This window comes from Nanorana parkeri, unplaced genomic scaffold, assembly GCF_000935625.1.
Source record: "Nanorana parkeri isolate BGI_ZX_2015 unplaced genomic scaffold, ASM93562v1 scaffold185, whole genome shotgun sequence".
NCBI classification, from domain to species: domain Eukaryota; kingdom Metazoa; phylum Chordata; class Amphibia; order Anura; family Dicroglossidae; genus Nanorana; species Nanorana parkeri.
Genome location: NW_017306453.1, coordinates 453,428 through 470,127, shown reverse-complemented (window position 1 = coordinate 470,127; position 16,700 = coordinate 453,428). Strand labels below are relative to the sequence as shown.

The following is a 16,700-nucleotide window of genomic DNA, read 5'->3' as shown; positions in this document are numbered from 1 at the left end:
GAAAAAATTTGTATGGGGGGGGGGGGTGGTCTATGTGGTTGTTTTCTCAGCCTTTCAAAAAAGCCTGACCAACATTGTCACTTCTGTTTTCTCTCTCTCTGCCTCCTTCACTGACTTCCAAGCATAATGATCTCTGGAGCCCCCACCAATGTCGCTATATCCTCCGGTATTTTAAATCTCTAAACAAAAAATCACTTGTTAAGGCTGTGTTATGCTGTAATCTGATATCAAATATACCCTGGCATCTGTAGAGGAAATTTGCGTCACTGAACCTTTGTTTTCCAAAGACAGTTCCAAACAAAACTACATATAAAAGGCACCGGATAATGGAGCACTGCACTCATCCATGCCACCATGGCGAAAATAAACTTTATGTGCTCATTGGGGGATGAGTGGTTGTTGGTTGGCCAGCTGGGTGGATAAACTTTCAAACCTGTCAGATAGTATCGCAGTACTGATTTCCACTCTAAACTAGGCACCCAATATTAGCAGACTGAGGCTGCTCATCAAGTGCATGTTCTTTACTACAGAAGCTCAGGGCTGTGTGTGCCACTGGTATAATATATACAAGAGTTCTCCACATTGCACACATGCTCCCAAGCACCCATGCAGCCAACTGCCTTTACAATGTTTAACTGTCCACAAGATCCCCAGATCACCGCACAGACACTCTCCCTTGTCCTCTCTCAGTTCTACATTTGACAGAGTCCCTAGGCAGTGAAAAAATCCTCTCCAGCACCCAGCAGAATCCTCTGAAACAATCATCTTTCCATGAAAACCCTCAGTACATAACCTGGCTAAAACCTCCCCTACTCCAGAAGGAACCAAGCACAGTGCAACACTAGCTCCAATTCCACATAGAAGGCACCAAGTGGAGGAGCAACAAGCTGCTGCATCTGTGCACACTGCCATTAATGTGATCCTTGTTGTACATGTGCATAGCTTGATCGGCTTTTAGTGCTGTCCCTCTCTCTTCCAGTGCTGCAAAGGAAGACAAGAGGATAATATCAAGACAGGATCCAGTACCCATGCTAGTTGAATGTAAAAATGTATTATTTGTAATAGAATATTCATTTGCATTAAATGGTGTTTTTATAGTTGTTTGGACTTCACACTTTTGCTTCTGCACCAATGTCTCAGATTCAAAACATTCCTTTCCCCATGACTTTAGCTATTTATATAAATATTATTTCTTTAGCTCAGTGCTTAAATCTCTTGTGCCTTTTTTCTGCCTCATCTGCATTACGTAAACCAAAAGAACTAAGGAAATACGGTATGCCAGAGCCTTTTGCACAGCTTGCAGCATCTCCTAGATCAGCTTTCCTCACTGGAAGGAAATAACAGTTTTAAAATGTTTATCATCGATACAAAGTACAATTTTTACTAGCCTGTGTGTCACATTTAAAGACTACCTGTCACCTACACACAACTACACATTTTACAGATATCTGAGCAGTAAATAAAAGGGCTTATTACTTTGAATGTGTATTAAAGCTGTTTAATGTTTTTTACTTACTTTCTGCTTGATGGGCAATCTACCGGGCAGATAAAATCATTCTCAGATCCCAGCAAGAGTGAGCATATCTCCAGTTCCAGCCAGAGTAGGCTTACAGCCATAGGTTCTGACTTCAAATTACAGAGAAAATATCAGAAAATGACAGAAACATTTTAACAGGGATTTAAGAAGAAAGTGTAGGACAAGAGCAATTGCCATCAGCAAAAATAGTATCAAGCCACTCATAGATTGCCACCTTTAAAGCTGTTTATAGAAGAAGTAGCTCTTCAAATACATAATACATGCAACTATTGAGAACCCTTAAATTGACACTAAACTCCGGAGTTATATCCTAAAATGCATTCAGGTACCCTAACTATTAACAAAAATGTATCTTATTTCTGTATCACTCGGCTGTAGAACCTCAAATCATCTCTGAATTCATGCTGACACTGTCCTTCGTTCTGGAGGGTGGCTATTTTTGTTCCCCACGGTGCCTGTGTGTCTTGTAAAATAGCCCCCACTCCAAGCTCACTTTCATGATGGACTACGATCTCAAATTTAGTTACTAATTTTTATTGCGATTGTAGTCCATCACCATCTTGGTCTTGGAGCAGTGGCTACTTTAAAACACACCCAGGGACCATGGGGAACAAAAGTAGCTACCCTCCAGAAGGAAGAACTGTATCCACACCAAGTCAGAGATGATTTGAGGATCTACAGCCAAGTGATGCACAAATTAGGTACTTTTTTGTTAATAGTTAGGGTGCTTGAATGCGTTTTTAAGATTTAATTCCTGAGTTTGGTGTCACTTTAAATGATCAGATATGATAAGCACGTGGAGAGATTTCTATATCTACATCTTGCTAAACTTATATTAAAAAGGAGACGGTTGTTGCTCTTAAAGTTTTTTATTTTTATTTTACAGTGGTAATGGATCTATGATACATTGTATCCTTATTCCATCAAAACCTTTCAGGATAGTTTTTAAGAACTTTACACTTTAGAAATGTATGATCATGAGCTGATGTGAAGGGATAAAGAATTCAGAGATTTCAACCTGGGAACAAAATGTATAGGATCATAAGGGAGCAGAAAGTATGTGTGATAAGGAGTGGGCAATGATCATTTAAGGGGTAATTATTACAAATATGTATGTTAAAAAGGGAAATAAATGTAAATCATAATGCAATTTATGTGTTTTGCAAAAACCAGCTGCCTCATGGAAATCCAGTAAATTTCCTGTTTTAGTTTGTCATTATCAGCTATTTTGTGTAAAACACAAATATTGTACTATGTTTTGGGTTTTTTAAATCAAAAGGTAATCTTAGGAAAATGTGTACTGACTTTAAATAAATTTGCTATGCTTTAAAAACGTATAATAGTTCAGATTTGAATAAACTGGATTTATTTAAAAAAAATTATCTTCATGCAACATTGAAAACATATATTGTATTGTGATCTTTTTTAACTCAATAAAAACTCCAACCTTACTTTATTTTGAAAACCACCTCCTGAGTCCTCATCATCCACACACCACATGGCCAGCTATTACAGCTATGGTAGTGCTGGTCTGATCAAGAGCTGTTCAGCTTCCACTCAACAAAATGAAAACATCACTGATACGTACTATGAAGAAGTGTTCACTAGTATTTCTTCTATAATAAAAGGTTAGGTCAAATCTAAATTTCTGTCTTAATGATCATCTAGACATTGAGAAAATATCAGGTTATTTTGTTAATCTATCAGATCAAAGGTGTGTTGTGTATGACCAGCTGTAAATAGAAAAATCTTTCTGGAAAGATCACTTCAAGGAATATTCTTGTTACGCCAGCCATAGGCACGGAACTTATTTGGATATCTCCGTATGAACTAGCTGCCTTCAGAGGACCAGGCCAGGTCCCTTAACATTAATTATCTCATTGTGGGGGGTGGGGGATTAGTACATGGAGTACAGTGAGGAAGGTGTGATACTGGAACCTCAGCCAGAGTTGAGTATAGTTAGTCTTGTGTTACTCGCAGTGTTGCTGCCTTTTGCTGGCACATTCCTCACTTATCTTTTACCCCAGTTTCCCAACCCCATTATAGCCATTTATTGCCTTTGCAACCCTGCTTTCACTCAGCAGGCTATAGCTCAGTGGCAAGCGCATAAGCATATGTTTTTGAAGGAGTAAAGCCCTGGAATTGCATATTAACTGCTCTGCTAATTGATTGATTAAAGTATTACTTGGATGCATTTAATTATTTCAATACTCTGCTTGCTAAGACGTTTTGTGATCTCCTTAATAATGTTCAGGTTCTTTTATAATACTTACGTCATGATTGTTTGTATTGGATGGACTTAAATAAAACCAACTTAGTTGACTCAAATTAGATACTGCTCAATCCCTATTAAGGTCAGCTCTGCTCTAACATGCTTCACCACAAACAGGCTTAATCATAGAGGTGTATTGACGAGCTCCTAAAGGATTACCTGTTCTCTCTGTACTGGGTAATTTGTAAATGCCAAGAAAGAGCATTGTCATATTTCTCACATGCTGGTGGGAAAAGAGTAGTTGGGAACTAGGGATGAGGTTTGGGTCCACAGCTACTATCAGGATATGTGAAATTCGCAGATCGCAAACTTTTGCCTGAAAGGTCTGCCGTTTCACCGCCAAATATAAGCAATAGCATATAATTCAGTGCATAGCCTTTGCCCATGGTTAGCCAAGCCAAGAGCCAATAATTTAATGGAATGGATATCCTAGCCCTCTTTCTATAAAAGGGGTTGCAGGGCCCTACAGCAGCCATATTGTCGGTGTATGTTAGAAATGTTAGGGAGAACTGGCAAATCTTTGTAGGGTGGTGTGTAGGGAAACTGTAGGGAAACAGTTTCTTTCTTTTTTTTATTTTAATTTTGGCATGAGAACATGTCACCCAAAGCAGCTTATAGATTCCCTTGTTTTTTGTAAATTGCCCAAATCTTCCATAGCACTCAAGCTTTGTGAGAAGGTTGCATTGTCCAGAACAGCAGGATCATAATAAAGCAGCAGACTGAAACTGAACAGTACATGAAATGTGAATTTGTTATGATTGGCTACCAATGGCACTTCACATCAAACAATCATGACAAAATTTTAAATGGCACCCTGACACACTAAAACATTGTGCTCCAAATGCAAATGTGTTGCACCACAATGCACCACAATGCACGGTAACACATATACAGTGTGTTGTTGTGAGAAGCATCAGACATTCAAATGGGTTGCGGACCACAACACACGTTAATTCATGAGAAATGATGTGTTTAGGCACCGCATTGCAGCATGCAGATCTGAGCAAGCCTTTTATGATAAGTTCTTCAACTTTTTAAATGATACTGTTGGAACTACATTATTCATATGAGAAATTCGGGCAAAGAGTCAACCGTTTTCTTTGCTTGTCTATATTTCTTTAAAGCAATATTTTTCACTTTCAGCTTACAGTGTTCCTAAGAGGCATTTGCCACATTCCCAATCCTGTGTTTGTTATCACTTGTCTATTCATGCATTTTTATTTGTCTTTTCAAGATGTAAAATAAACAATTAAATAGTTCCAAGGACAATTAAGGAAGCAATAAATATAAAATACTAGCTATTTATTTTCACGGGATGCATTTTAATGTTAGCAGCAGATGTTCTAGTAAAGACTTCTTAAATGTAGACATATTTCTATTTCTACAAAGCTGATAGACAAATCAATCCACTATTCCTCAAATAAGAACATACAACCTTATTCAGCTCAAGGGACAATTAACATGTGTACTGAAATTGATGTAATGGCCCAGGATCCTTCCCGGCCGGTGGGCGTACATTTCCGTGATTTTTTTCCTGCTCGCGCGCAGAATCCCACCGTTACCGGCTATTGCATACAAGCATTCGGTCAGCTCTTTAGGTGGCCAATCGCTTGTATGACCCTGCACTGTGCAGACCCCCCCCTCCGTTGCCACTGACGGTTATCCCGGGCACCACTGTCCCCCCTGCGGTGCCCGGGACCGAGAACACCGGCACAGCAGCTGCTAGCAGAGAGTAGGAGGAGAGATCCTCTTTCCCCCACCACTGATCTCTCCTCCTTCTCTCTCTATAGGCAGAAGTGATGTGTATTACATCACTTCTGCCTTTAGCTTTCATTTCTCTGGATGCTGGCCAGAGAAGAAGCTGCTGAAGCAGATCTCTGCTTTATCAGCTTCTTTGGGGGTCCCAAGGTGACATTAGGGATCTTGGGGACCCCTGATGTCTCCATAAAGAGAACTTGCCATTGTTTTTTTGCTATCACATAGGGGGCTTTTTAGCCCCCTATGTGACAGCAATCAAGTTAAGTGTAAAAAAGAAAGTTTAAAAAAAAGTTTTCCAAAAAAAATTAAAGTCTCATATTAAAAATCATTAAAAACACCCAAAAAGTTTTAAGTCCCCCGCCCCCATAAGCACGCACTTATAAACGTAAATACACGTCGGGTGCGCTTACATGCGAAAACAATGATTACGCCACATATTACCGCGAGCGTTGCAGTGAGAGCAATAATTCTAGGGCCATTAATCACTGATAACACTAAACTGATGGTAAAAGCTTTTAAAGCATCGCCAATGGCCAATTTTAGGCATGGTAGTTTTTTTGTGATTTTGTGGGCGCGCGCAATTAGTAAAGCTTGACATGTTTGGTATCTATTTACCCAATGTGACCCCTTTTTTTATATTTTACCAAAAAATTGGGTAATACTAAATGTTTTATAACATAACGTAGGGAAAATTGTTTTTTTTTCTACATTTTCGGTTCTTTTTTCATTATATAGTAAAAAATAAAAAACCCAGTGGTGATAAAATACCACCAATAGAAAGCTTTATGTGTCTCCAAAAAAATGTATACAATGAATTTCAGTACAGTGTTGTATGACTGAATAAATGTCAGTCAAAGTACTGCAGTACTGAATACTGAAAAATGGCCTTGACAGAAAGGGGGTTTAACAACCCGGTCAGCAAGTGGTTAAGAGAAAGCATTAGTTGGGAAATTACAAAGTGCTGCAGTGCCCTATGTGGTGTATTTTCTCATCATACATAATATGTAATTTTACTCAACAAGGAGAGCACTTTACCAAAAGATACATGAGCGGTCTGGACTTAATACATTTAAAATGGGAAAGCATACAGCTAGTGACTAGAATAGCTAGATGTATATAAAAAACTGGTCTTAAGGAAGAGACAGAATAATGTCTAAGTTCTCTGCAGTTAATGTACTGTATGTTATTTTTCTGCAGCTGCATCTAGTAAGCTTTTGGTGTAATGGGAGGTTATTATGTGAAAAAACATCTCCAAATTATCTTTACCTTAGCTACCAAGAAAATCTATAAAAAGAACTAGAGTCTTGTTCTTAGTAATCTTGCTTTTTGTCAGGTTTGAGGTTTTCCTCTGCTGTGGTGGGGTCCCAAGGAGGATGTAGCTGCATGACTGACAACTTTTCTACCGACCCGGGACTGGATCATGCCACATGACTGCTGAGAATCATAGTTAAACACTTCTTTTACGTTGAAAATACTTTTGTTACCTTTGCCCTCCCCCCACCAATGAATACTAGACAAAATGACTTTGTTGGAAGGGCAAGGCCACAGCTTTTTTTACGTATTATCATCATATAAAACATAACTTTTCTGTTAAATCTTGCAGATAAACCGTGCACACCCAAACATTATGACTTGATAACACAATGCAGAAAATCTGTCTTCACCATCAGTTCTAGACATGTCCAACCATCAAAGAATTTCAGCAAAGTTAACGTGGTAACCAATTAAGCTGGCAAGGTCAAAAACATGCCAACAAAGCTGTGACAAGTTATAAAAGAAAACTTAGGGGAGGGTCGGTGAGGATATTCAGCTTGTTGGTCGACTCCCAACAGGCGAGCAAGCCCACTTCCTCCCACTTATAACACTTTGCTTGTCACCGCCTAAGCTATCCCCCAATTAATAATTGATTATGCCACCCTTATAAAGGTGGGGTCCATTTTACTGACCACATCCTCACTGCATGATTCCAACAGTCAAGGCTCTCTCTCCTTACAGGTCACAGGATCTGCCAATATTGCTAGAGAAGTTGCTCTCTGCCTTTCTCCAGGGAGGGTGAATGACCAATTGTGCTGTAAAAGCTGAATGGTTGCTCAAAGTTACACCTTACCCCTGTATAAAATAGGGTAAGCAAATCTTATGTGGAAATATCTGGAATCATTTGATGCACAGACTGTAGTTATTGCCTCTGTTATGCTTCTGAAACCAATACAATTTCCAAGCAATCTAAAATGTAGTATAAACAGTATCCCATAATGCAATCCAGGTTTCTCAGCATCCAAATTGCTAAAATTGCACTGTAGAATGCAACATGGACATACTTGTACTCATATTTCTGTGAAATTAAACTTTGCACAGAGATTTCTGGAGCTCCTGAACTGCATATATCAAACAAAACCCTGTTTCATGGACTGCTACAGACCAATGTTAAATATATATGTTAACATACTCTTATATAGAAAAAACATTGAAGAACCAGCCAAAGCTGTGTCCTTTTAACAATTCTGTTTATTCATACAAAATCATAAAATACCATGGTAAGTTACAAGTGTTTTTGGACGGCAGGATGCTGGTGTATCTACACCCAAAACTTTTTTTTTAGGTTCTAGCCTTCCCCTACATAACTTAAAAAAAGGATTTTTACTTCTGTCTGTATTGCTGTTAGAGAGATTTTTGGGAACATAGTTTTACCAGACAGGAAGTGAAGGAATCTCTCCATTGGAGCCTCTGGCAGTGTTAGAACATGGCAGGAGTTCTAATCCTTTCCCATTCTATCCAAAACTTTAAAAAAAAGTGTGTTAAAAATGTACCGATCTCTTATTCATCAAAGTGATCATGTAAGTCCCTCTGCTTTTAAATCTGCCTTCATTTCCATCTTATCAGTCTTCATTTAATTGCCGTTGCGTGTAATGGAGTGATAATTGCCCTTTAAGGAGTCACTAAACAGTTACAGAGCACATAAGATAAAAAGATGTGTTCGTAATTCAACCTATGACAGCAGCTAGGCTTGTTCATTACTAGTTTTAATAATATTTGTTCTAATGTGACTAAGCTGTTGAGTAAATACAGATAATGGTGTACTCTTATCCTTGTTAATTAAAACAGTGTTTGCACTAGACTGCTCTAGCTTTACCACAGAAATTTCTATGATTGTTCTGCTAAATTAAAATCAAAGTATTCTAGAAGGTAAATGAATGATAACTCCTACAGATACTCCACTGAAAATGTAAGATCACATGCAGAAGCTTAAATATACTTGAACATGGCCCTTCTGCCTTCCAGGTTATAATAAGGGCAGTGGCTCTTCAGTATCTACAGGTGAAACTCGAATAATTAGAATATCATGCAAAAGTAATTGCAGTAAGTGCTGCAAAAGGGGCCCAAACCAAGTACTGAGTACATATGCATGGTTGTACTTTTCAGAGGTCCGATATTGTTCTATGTACAATCATTGTTTTATTGATTGCATGTAGTAATCTACTTTTTTGAGGTTGTGGATTTGGGGTTCTTGGGGTTTTCATGAGCTGTAAGCCATAATCATCACAATTATGACAAATCACAGCTTGAATTATCTTGCTTTGCATGTAATGAGTCTATCTCATATATTAGTTTCACCTTTTAAGTTGCATTAGTGAAATAAATGAACTTTGCACGATATTCTAATTATTCGAGTTTCACCTGTATATCCTCTGCTGGGTCCTGTGTAATTAAATTTGTTTGTGTTACTTCCTATGTGGCGCAGAGGCCTGCAACACTGTTGTGTGATCCATTATGAAGGCCACAGATGGTTACTGTGGCTGTTTAACAGAACCAGTAATTACAGTAGTAACTTCTAAATATAGTAAGTAGTCTGACACGTTCATTGTGAATTTTTTATAGATCTCCATAAATGATCTGATTTTCTCTTTATGCATTTTCCAAAGATGTGGAGCTTTTACAATTCTTGTTTACTTAGATAAGCAATCTAGGATAGGTTCAGCACATGTGTACAGTTCATGTGTATTATATTTAAGGCAGATCTAAACCCCTACTGTATGGCATTTAGGCCCCATTCACACCAGATCCCTTGCATTGCCAAAAAATAAATGGGTGCGAATGGGACCAGTTCACACCACTGCGATCTGTTCCATTTCTTTGCAGTGTGATGGGGAAAAAAATACGGCATGCTCTACTTTTTTGCAGCACAACATAACGTAACAGAACAAAAACAGATGTAATTGCAATGGGACAGGAGTAAAAAAAAAAGAAAATCCATAGATGTTTGTCCACTCAAAAAAAACTCAAGGGAATGGAAATCAATGGAGGTTGAAACCGCAAGTCAACTGACCCTCCGTTGACTGTGATTTCCTTCCGATTTTGGTGTGAGCTGGCCCTTTGTTTGCTAAAGCAGTGTGTATCATAAACATTTGTCTTGTCTCCTTTTTCATAAAATACAGCTTTCGCCTTTTTTTGTAGAATATTTCTTTATTATTTTTCCCAATATATACACAGTATAAACATACAGACATTGTTTGTATTGTTAAGAGACCACCATATAATATTCCACTAGTAATAAAACCATGCTTCCCTGTAAGGGTCTCAGCTAAACGAAGCAAAAAAATAAAGAAGAAAGAAATGCAAGAGAAAAAACAAGAAAAAAAAACAACCTAAAACACTTCAAACCCTAAACACAAAAAAAACAAGAAAAAAATCCAACTTTGCCTTTTTTAAATCCTTTTTGCATGCTGATCTTAGCATAATTCATGATACATCCCAGTTACATCCCCACATGTGTGGATATGAAGATATAAATCATCCAATAGAAATTGATTAATTAGCACAGTAGCAAAATAGTAGCAAAATAGTGACCTGACCAAAACCACAAATTTACGACTAAAATTTGGGTTATTCCAACAGGAAAAAGTCTATCTACTTTGAGGAGCTTAAACCTGGTCAGGTTTTGAATTCATGCTACTTTTAAAGGACTTCATGTTTTTTTACAGGAAACCATAAGACTTATGATACATTTTGAAAGGCGAAATAGAGATGAGCAAAGCAAAGTTAAAAGAAAAAAAAAGTGTAAAAGAATGAGATAATAATGAAAAAGGTCATTAGTTATTCATTGATAAAGTTGGACAAGCTGAGTTCTTAAAGACAAGATGGAGGTCTTTCATATTTCGTGAGGGTATAAACCCAGCCAACTTTTTACCTCAAGGATGACAACATAGGAGCACATTTGGGAAGTGCCTGAACAAAGGCATCATGGGAGGATCAACATATGTTATTTTAATGAAAGCTGCAGATTAAAAAAGATTAAAAATCCTTTTTACATTTACAATAGCATGTTAAAGATCTTCTTTAATTCTGTCAATGATTCATTTTCATTAAATGCACTTTTAGAACCTTTTTTTAGTCTCTACCAGCCAGAACCAGACATGTGGTATGTTTATTGTACAGTGGAAACAAGCAAAAATAAAAACCTCTGCCAAAGATCCAGACCTCGTGCTGACTGGGTTGTTTGGCACCCCTGTTTCTCAAAGGAGAGCAAAGGTGCCACTTTTCTGTTCCCCTGGGTAGAAATAAGTCACTTTCTTTGGGGATTCTGGGGTCCATTAGACTCCCTAACCAGTAAAGTATAGTAGTAATGTAAGGGGGAACATCATTGCAAGCTAGAAAAAAATAGTGTAAGAAATCATTGATACGTGCGGAAAATGCAGTTGTCTATACACATTGACTGTAGTCCATTTCAAAAACACATATAGATGCTGCATGCAACTGAATGCATTTGCAAACCACACTAAAACCAATGTCTACTGCAATTAGAGTAGACATCAGCGATATCACACCATGCACTGTAGCCTGGATGGTGGTCATATGTAGCAAACCTGATGACCCCCTACCTTGAAATTAAACTGACTCATTGCACTCTGTGTTAAGCACTCACTATATGGGGTGAAACTGCACAATTCATCATACTAATAAGAACTGGATTAAAAAGATGTTACTTATTGACCGTTGTTAGTATACAATATACACATAACAGACATATGGAAATCAAACTTGTCTAATTATACCAGGCATGTATATTGGCGCTTATAGTAAATGTGAAAGCCTGAAAAGTGTTTTTATGTTAAAGTAGACCTGGGACTAGGCTATTAAGAATGTAATATTTACATTTTTCTAACAAGAGTAAACTTTAAAACAAGCCCTCACTGGCCTCTGTAGTTATGGCTACTGTGAAGTAATTCCTCCACAAATCTTCAATAGCTCCCCTGCCCCCTGCAAGCCAACTTCAGAATCACTTTGCTGCTTCTCTTGTAAACTAAATAGAGAATGAAGTAGAGGTAGGATAGAGGTGGATCTTTATTTTAATGTAAGGGGCTTTATACATTTCACAGAATGTTTTAGGTTTCCTATTTGTGTGTAGCAGCTTGTGTTTAAGATTTAATAGGCTGACTAGATAACCTCTGCTCAGTGATGTGGGGACTATGTTCACAATTACAACCAGGCCCCTGAACTATACCCCATACTACTATGACAGTAAAGTGCAGGGCGTGGCAAGAGGGAGAATATAGTAAAGGGGGGTCATTAAAGGGACTGCTATGGCTAGCCACTCCACTGACTCCACCCAAGGCATGAATCTTCATGTTCAGATTCACTGTGACAGATGTGCACCTTGGAAACTGCCTGGGGATTGCAAATGGTTGCTACAGTTAACATTTTCAGGTAAATATCCTGGTACAAATTTTCTTTGAAGTGTAGTTCCACTTTTGCAGTTACATTTCTAGTTATTTCTTTGAAATAGGTCTTTGGGCACACTGCAAGCTATTTTGAACAATTTCATAGAGGGACAAACTGAGAAAACATACGTAAACAAGCAATGTACCACCCAAACCTTGAGATATTTAACCCTTTCTTAGGACCGAAAATTCTAGTTTACAACTAATAATGAGCACTGCCAGTGCAGTGCAGACAGGGTTAAGTATGGTAAACATTGACTCCCCAGCCAACTCCTTAACATCACTTAGATGAGGAAGTTAGGTAGGATTAAGCAAGAAGTAAAAAGATAAGCAGCATTTTTTTAAAGTTCTGCTATGTGAATGCGAACATGTAATATATATATAAAGTAGGTGTTAAGCCAATTTGGTTTAAAAAATGGAAATGCACTGCTCAGAAGGAACACGTCTGCTCACATCCCTCGGTAGCCACGCCCCCCTGCTCGGAAATGCACTTTAAGTCACCCCTTTGTTCAATAAATTGTTCTCTACCATGTAACATAGGTTCCTCTTTTTTTATTTCTTTTTTTATTAAAGGTGTAGTCTCCCAGTGCTAGAAGTATAAAAGAAGCATTGTGAGAAACAGCAATATTATTTCTTTTACAATATATAATCATGCCAGATTGCCATCCTTCAACAATGCTGCTGTCACTTCAGAGAGAAAACTACTTGCGTTGATTCCTTGCCAGGGGCGCTGTTATTGGATAGCCACTATTTATACGCAGAGCTGCTGCTTCTCGGGGAATTGGGGAGCTTAAAAGCCTCTCTGAGAATATGATCTTCAATGAGTATAGTGATATCAACATGCACAGACTGATCAGCTTACAAGTGACAGAAGCTGGAGACCCGCTGGAAGTTCTGTTTTTATGTGCATATGAGACGCCCGAAAAATGAAGCGGCTTTGTCATTGATCTCTTTGTGAATTCTATCTTTTGACAAAGAAGTTTGACAACTTTGTCCAGTACTGATATATTTATAAAACCTGCTTATATACACCAATACTGTTGTTTTTTTATTTTTTATCACTACCTCATATAGATCTAAAAGTCTCACCTATTTATTATGTATGTATGTATTTCCTTTTGTTTCAGGTATGGATGTGTGGAGGACAAATGTTTGATGTCCCATGTTCCAGAGTTGGCCATATCTACAGAAAGTATGTGCCTTACAAAGTTCCAACAGGGACAAGCCTTGCGAGGGTGAGTAGGAGTGTTATGTTTCATAAAAAATACAAATAAACTATTTTTAAAATCCAGGTTCTACCGAAAATGCTATTTTATAGTGTGAGGAAGGATTAGTTCTTTCAGATTTTATGTACTTTCTGTTTGTCCATTGAATAACTTTGCTTTCAGATTTTAAACCTCTTTGTGTTCCCATAGAGGGTTTTTTTTTTTTTCCTCTGGAGAAGACTTGTTCCTCTGGACAGGAAGTTAGGGGAACGCTTCCTCATGGGGCACAAACGGCAATAGAATACTGGCAGAGGTTTTACACCTTCCTCAATCTACTTGAAGACGTTGTATTGCCCACTCCCTTGCTGGAATTTCTGTTCACTGCATGTTCTGATTGCCTCCAATAAAATAGACAGAAAAAGGGAGATTTTACAACACTTCCTGCTCTGACATTAAAAATGTTAGAACCCTCCTATAAAATGTGTTGTTGTTAAATATCAATACACACTCGTAAAAGAAAACAATGCGCATTTATTATTGTTTTGTATTGGAGCCAGTAAAGCATTGCAACTGTGATCAGTGAATAATGAGTGCAACGCTCTGACTACTGTTGATCCTTCCTCCCTTTCTCCTGGGAGGAAGAATAAATGGATTACAAGCGCGGTGGCAGCACCAAACATGAATTCTATCGAGAGCTACAAATTCATCTGCCGTGGTGGTTATGTGAGACATTGATGTAAATGATAGAGGTATGTATGTATGTATGTATGTACATGTTTCATGTTACACCCATATATGTATATATGGGTGTAACATGAAACATGACCAGTAAGGTAAACTAAGCTGTTAACATCAACCTTTCAAACCCATTTCACACCTTTAGTGTACTCAGACTAGTAAGCCTGCACATTTATTAGCAGTGTCCTTTCTCTACCTTTTGCAAAAAACCCCCTAACTTATTCCAAGATAAATACCAAAGAACCAGTATGCACTGGCTACCTGATTGCAGGTTTCAATTTAATACATTGGTGTTTTTAAAAGAAACTGTTGCCTATACCTTCTCCTTTCAATGTAGGTTAGAGCACATTAGAAATCTAGAGTTTGGGGGTTTGTTGTCCAAAAAATACATACAACGTCTGTTATGGCAAAACACTTCTTTCCCTTGAGCCTAGCTGAGAGCATAGGTGGAAATTTTTCCTATGCTTCTTAGCACCATCTAGTGGCCATAATGTGATATTTAGCTGATATTATATTTAACCTGGAAAGAAAATATACTGATAACATTAATTTTTACCCCATTTGCACAGAACGGATGTACATGCAGTTTCGCAGGATTAATGGCTCTGTATGAAGCAGAGATCTGCTTCATCAGCTTCTTTTCTCTGGCTATAGCAGCCAGATGACTGACAGGTGAATGCGGAAGTGATGTAATACACATCACTTCTGCATTCACAGCCCGGACGGAGGTCAGCAAGGAGCTGATCTCCCGTCCTCCTCCTCCTGACGCCCTCCGAACGTTCGCTCCGCGACGCGAACAAGCACATATAGACGATCGGCGGGCTATGGAGCCGCTAATCGCCTATATGTGAAACACCCGGTAACGGGTGTGTGCAATGGTCGGGTCTTTTCTGCCCGTGCGTGCCCGCCAGGGGGCGCGCGCGAGCAGCAAAAAAAATGCCGTCTGGCAACGGCAACCCGCCAATGCAGCAGTGCTGTCGGTCCGTTTTTTTACTACGGGCGGACGGCAAGCGGTTAAAAATACTCCCCTTATTGTCTTTTTTTAGGAAGCAGAAGGATAAGACAGGTAGCGTACTCTCAATTTATTTTGCTTTAGATCCACTTTCTGCACCTACTGAAACACCATGGGCATCTTCACCAAACAGCATGATAAATTGTACATATATGATAGATAGTTATTAGTAGACTTCATGATTATGTAATGCAGTACATATTTACATGAACAGACTTAATTAACTCATAGTATATAGGTTATGTGCACCATAATACATGGAGTGTGAGTCATTAAGCTTAATATATTTATGTTTTCCACTGTAAAACCATTATAGCACATTCACCTTCCCTCCTGTCTCATTTCTCATCTCTTTCAGGGACCTGCTCTTGCGTTCTGCAACATCTTAATTTATTTATTTGTTTACCAGAGAGATGGGATATTTTACAGGTCAATACTTTTCTACGGGCTCTTGAGAGCTTTTTCAGCTCTCCGAGTGCAAATTTAAAACTGATAACACCACCAGGGAATGCTGTGTCAGGTGAAATACATTGATTACTCAGCACCACAGTGTGTTCACAGTGTCAAAAACTACATTGCCTTTCTCACAACTATTTATGCAGAAGTTTGGAGAAAAGACACTTTTTAGCAGCGTTGTGCCACCTCCCTGCCATCCCCATAGAACATTATTTAACCCTTTTTTTACCAATACCATCATCATTTTAAAGCAACTGCTTGAAAAGAAGATTATTCTGATTAAAATGTAGATTTTGTTTATTTTTTTACTTTTGATTTTTTTTAATATAACTGTATTATTTATTTTAGAACGCTCATCACTCAGTTAGCATGAATTGTAACTATATTTATTGGGTTTTAGTTCTTGTACAGCTGATAATATAACCTTTATTCATGATATTTTATTTATACTATTTTGTCTTCGTACATCTCTGTGGAAGTTCTCCAGCTGAATGATGCTGTCGAACAAACAAACATTTTGTGTACCATTCAGCAGAACAAGATGAGTGATCTCTATGTGATATTTCAAGATTCACCTTTTTTTGTGGTCATTATGATAAGCGTTGAATCCCAGTTTGTTGTGATAAGTACTGTTGCAGCTGGAATGTCTGGGTATGAGCAGTTTTAAAGTGATAAAAAAGCCAAAATATGTTTAAGTTATTTAAAATGCTGATTAAATCACTTACAATGGATGCTGCTCCTTGCTGTTTAAAACTTTTCGTTTCCTGCAGAATCAGTTGGTCCCTTGAGCTTTGGCTCTGATATCCTGTTTTAGGATGGCTCCTTTCTCTTGCAGGGTCCTATGGAGCCACCCTTGTGTGTGCTAATAAGCTGTGTGTGTCTCTACTAGCTAGGAGGAGGGAGGAGAAAGGAGAAAAGAAGGGGGAGAGGGGAGCCGGGGGGGAGCTAGGCACTCCTCTACTTCTTCTTCTTTCCTCCTTTCTCCTCCCTCCTCCTAGCTAGTAGA

General features: G+C 38.3%; 1 protein-coding gene across 2 annotated transcripts in view; it reads left to right on the top strand.

Annotated features, from left to right (window-relative positions):
- The window catches only part of GALNTL6 (polypeptide N-acetylgalactosaminyltransferase-like 6), a 996,922-nt gene that overhangs the window by 897,987 nt on the left and 82,235 nt on the right, over nt 1-16,700 (top strand). For both annotated transcript variants that reach the window (XM_018555137.1, XM_018555136.1), the window contains one exon: nt 13,411-13,518. In XM_018555137.1, coding sequence (XP_018410639.1) covers nt 13,411-13,518 — 108 coding nt within the window. The remainder of the gene's footprint in view (nt 1-13,410; nt 13,519-16,700) is intronic.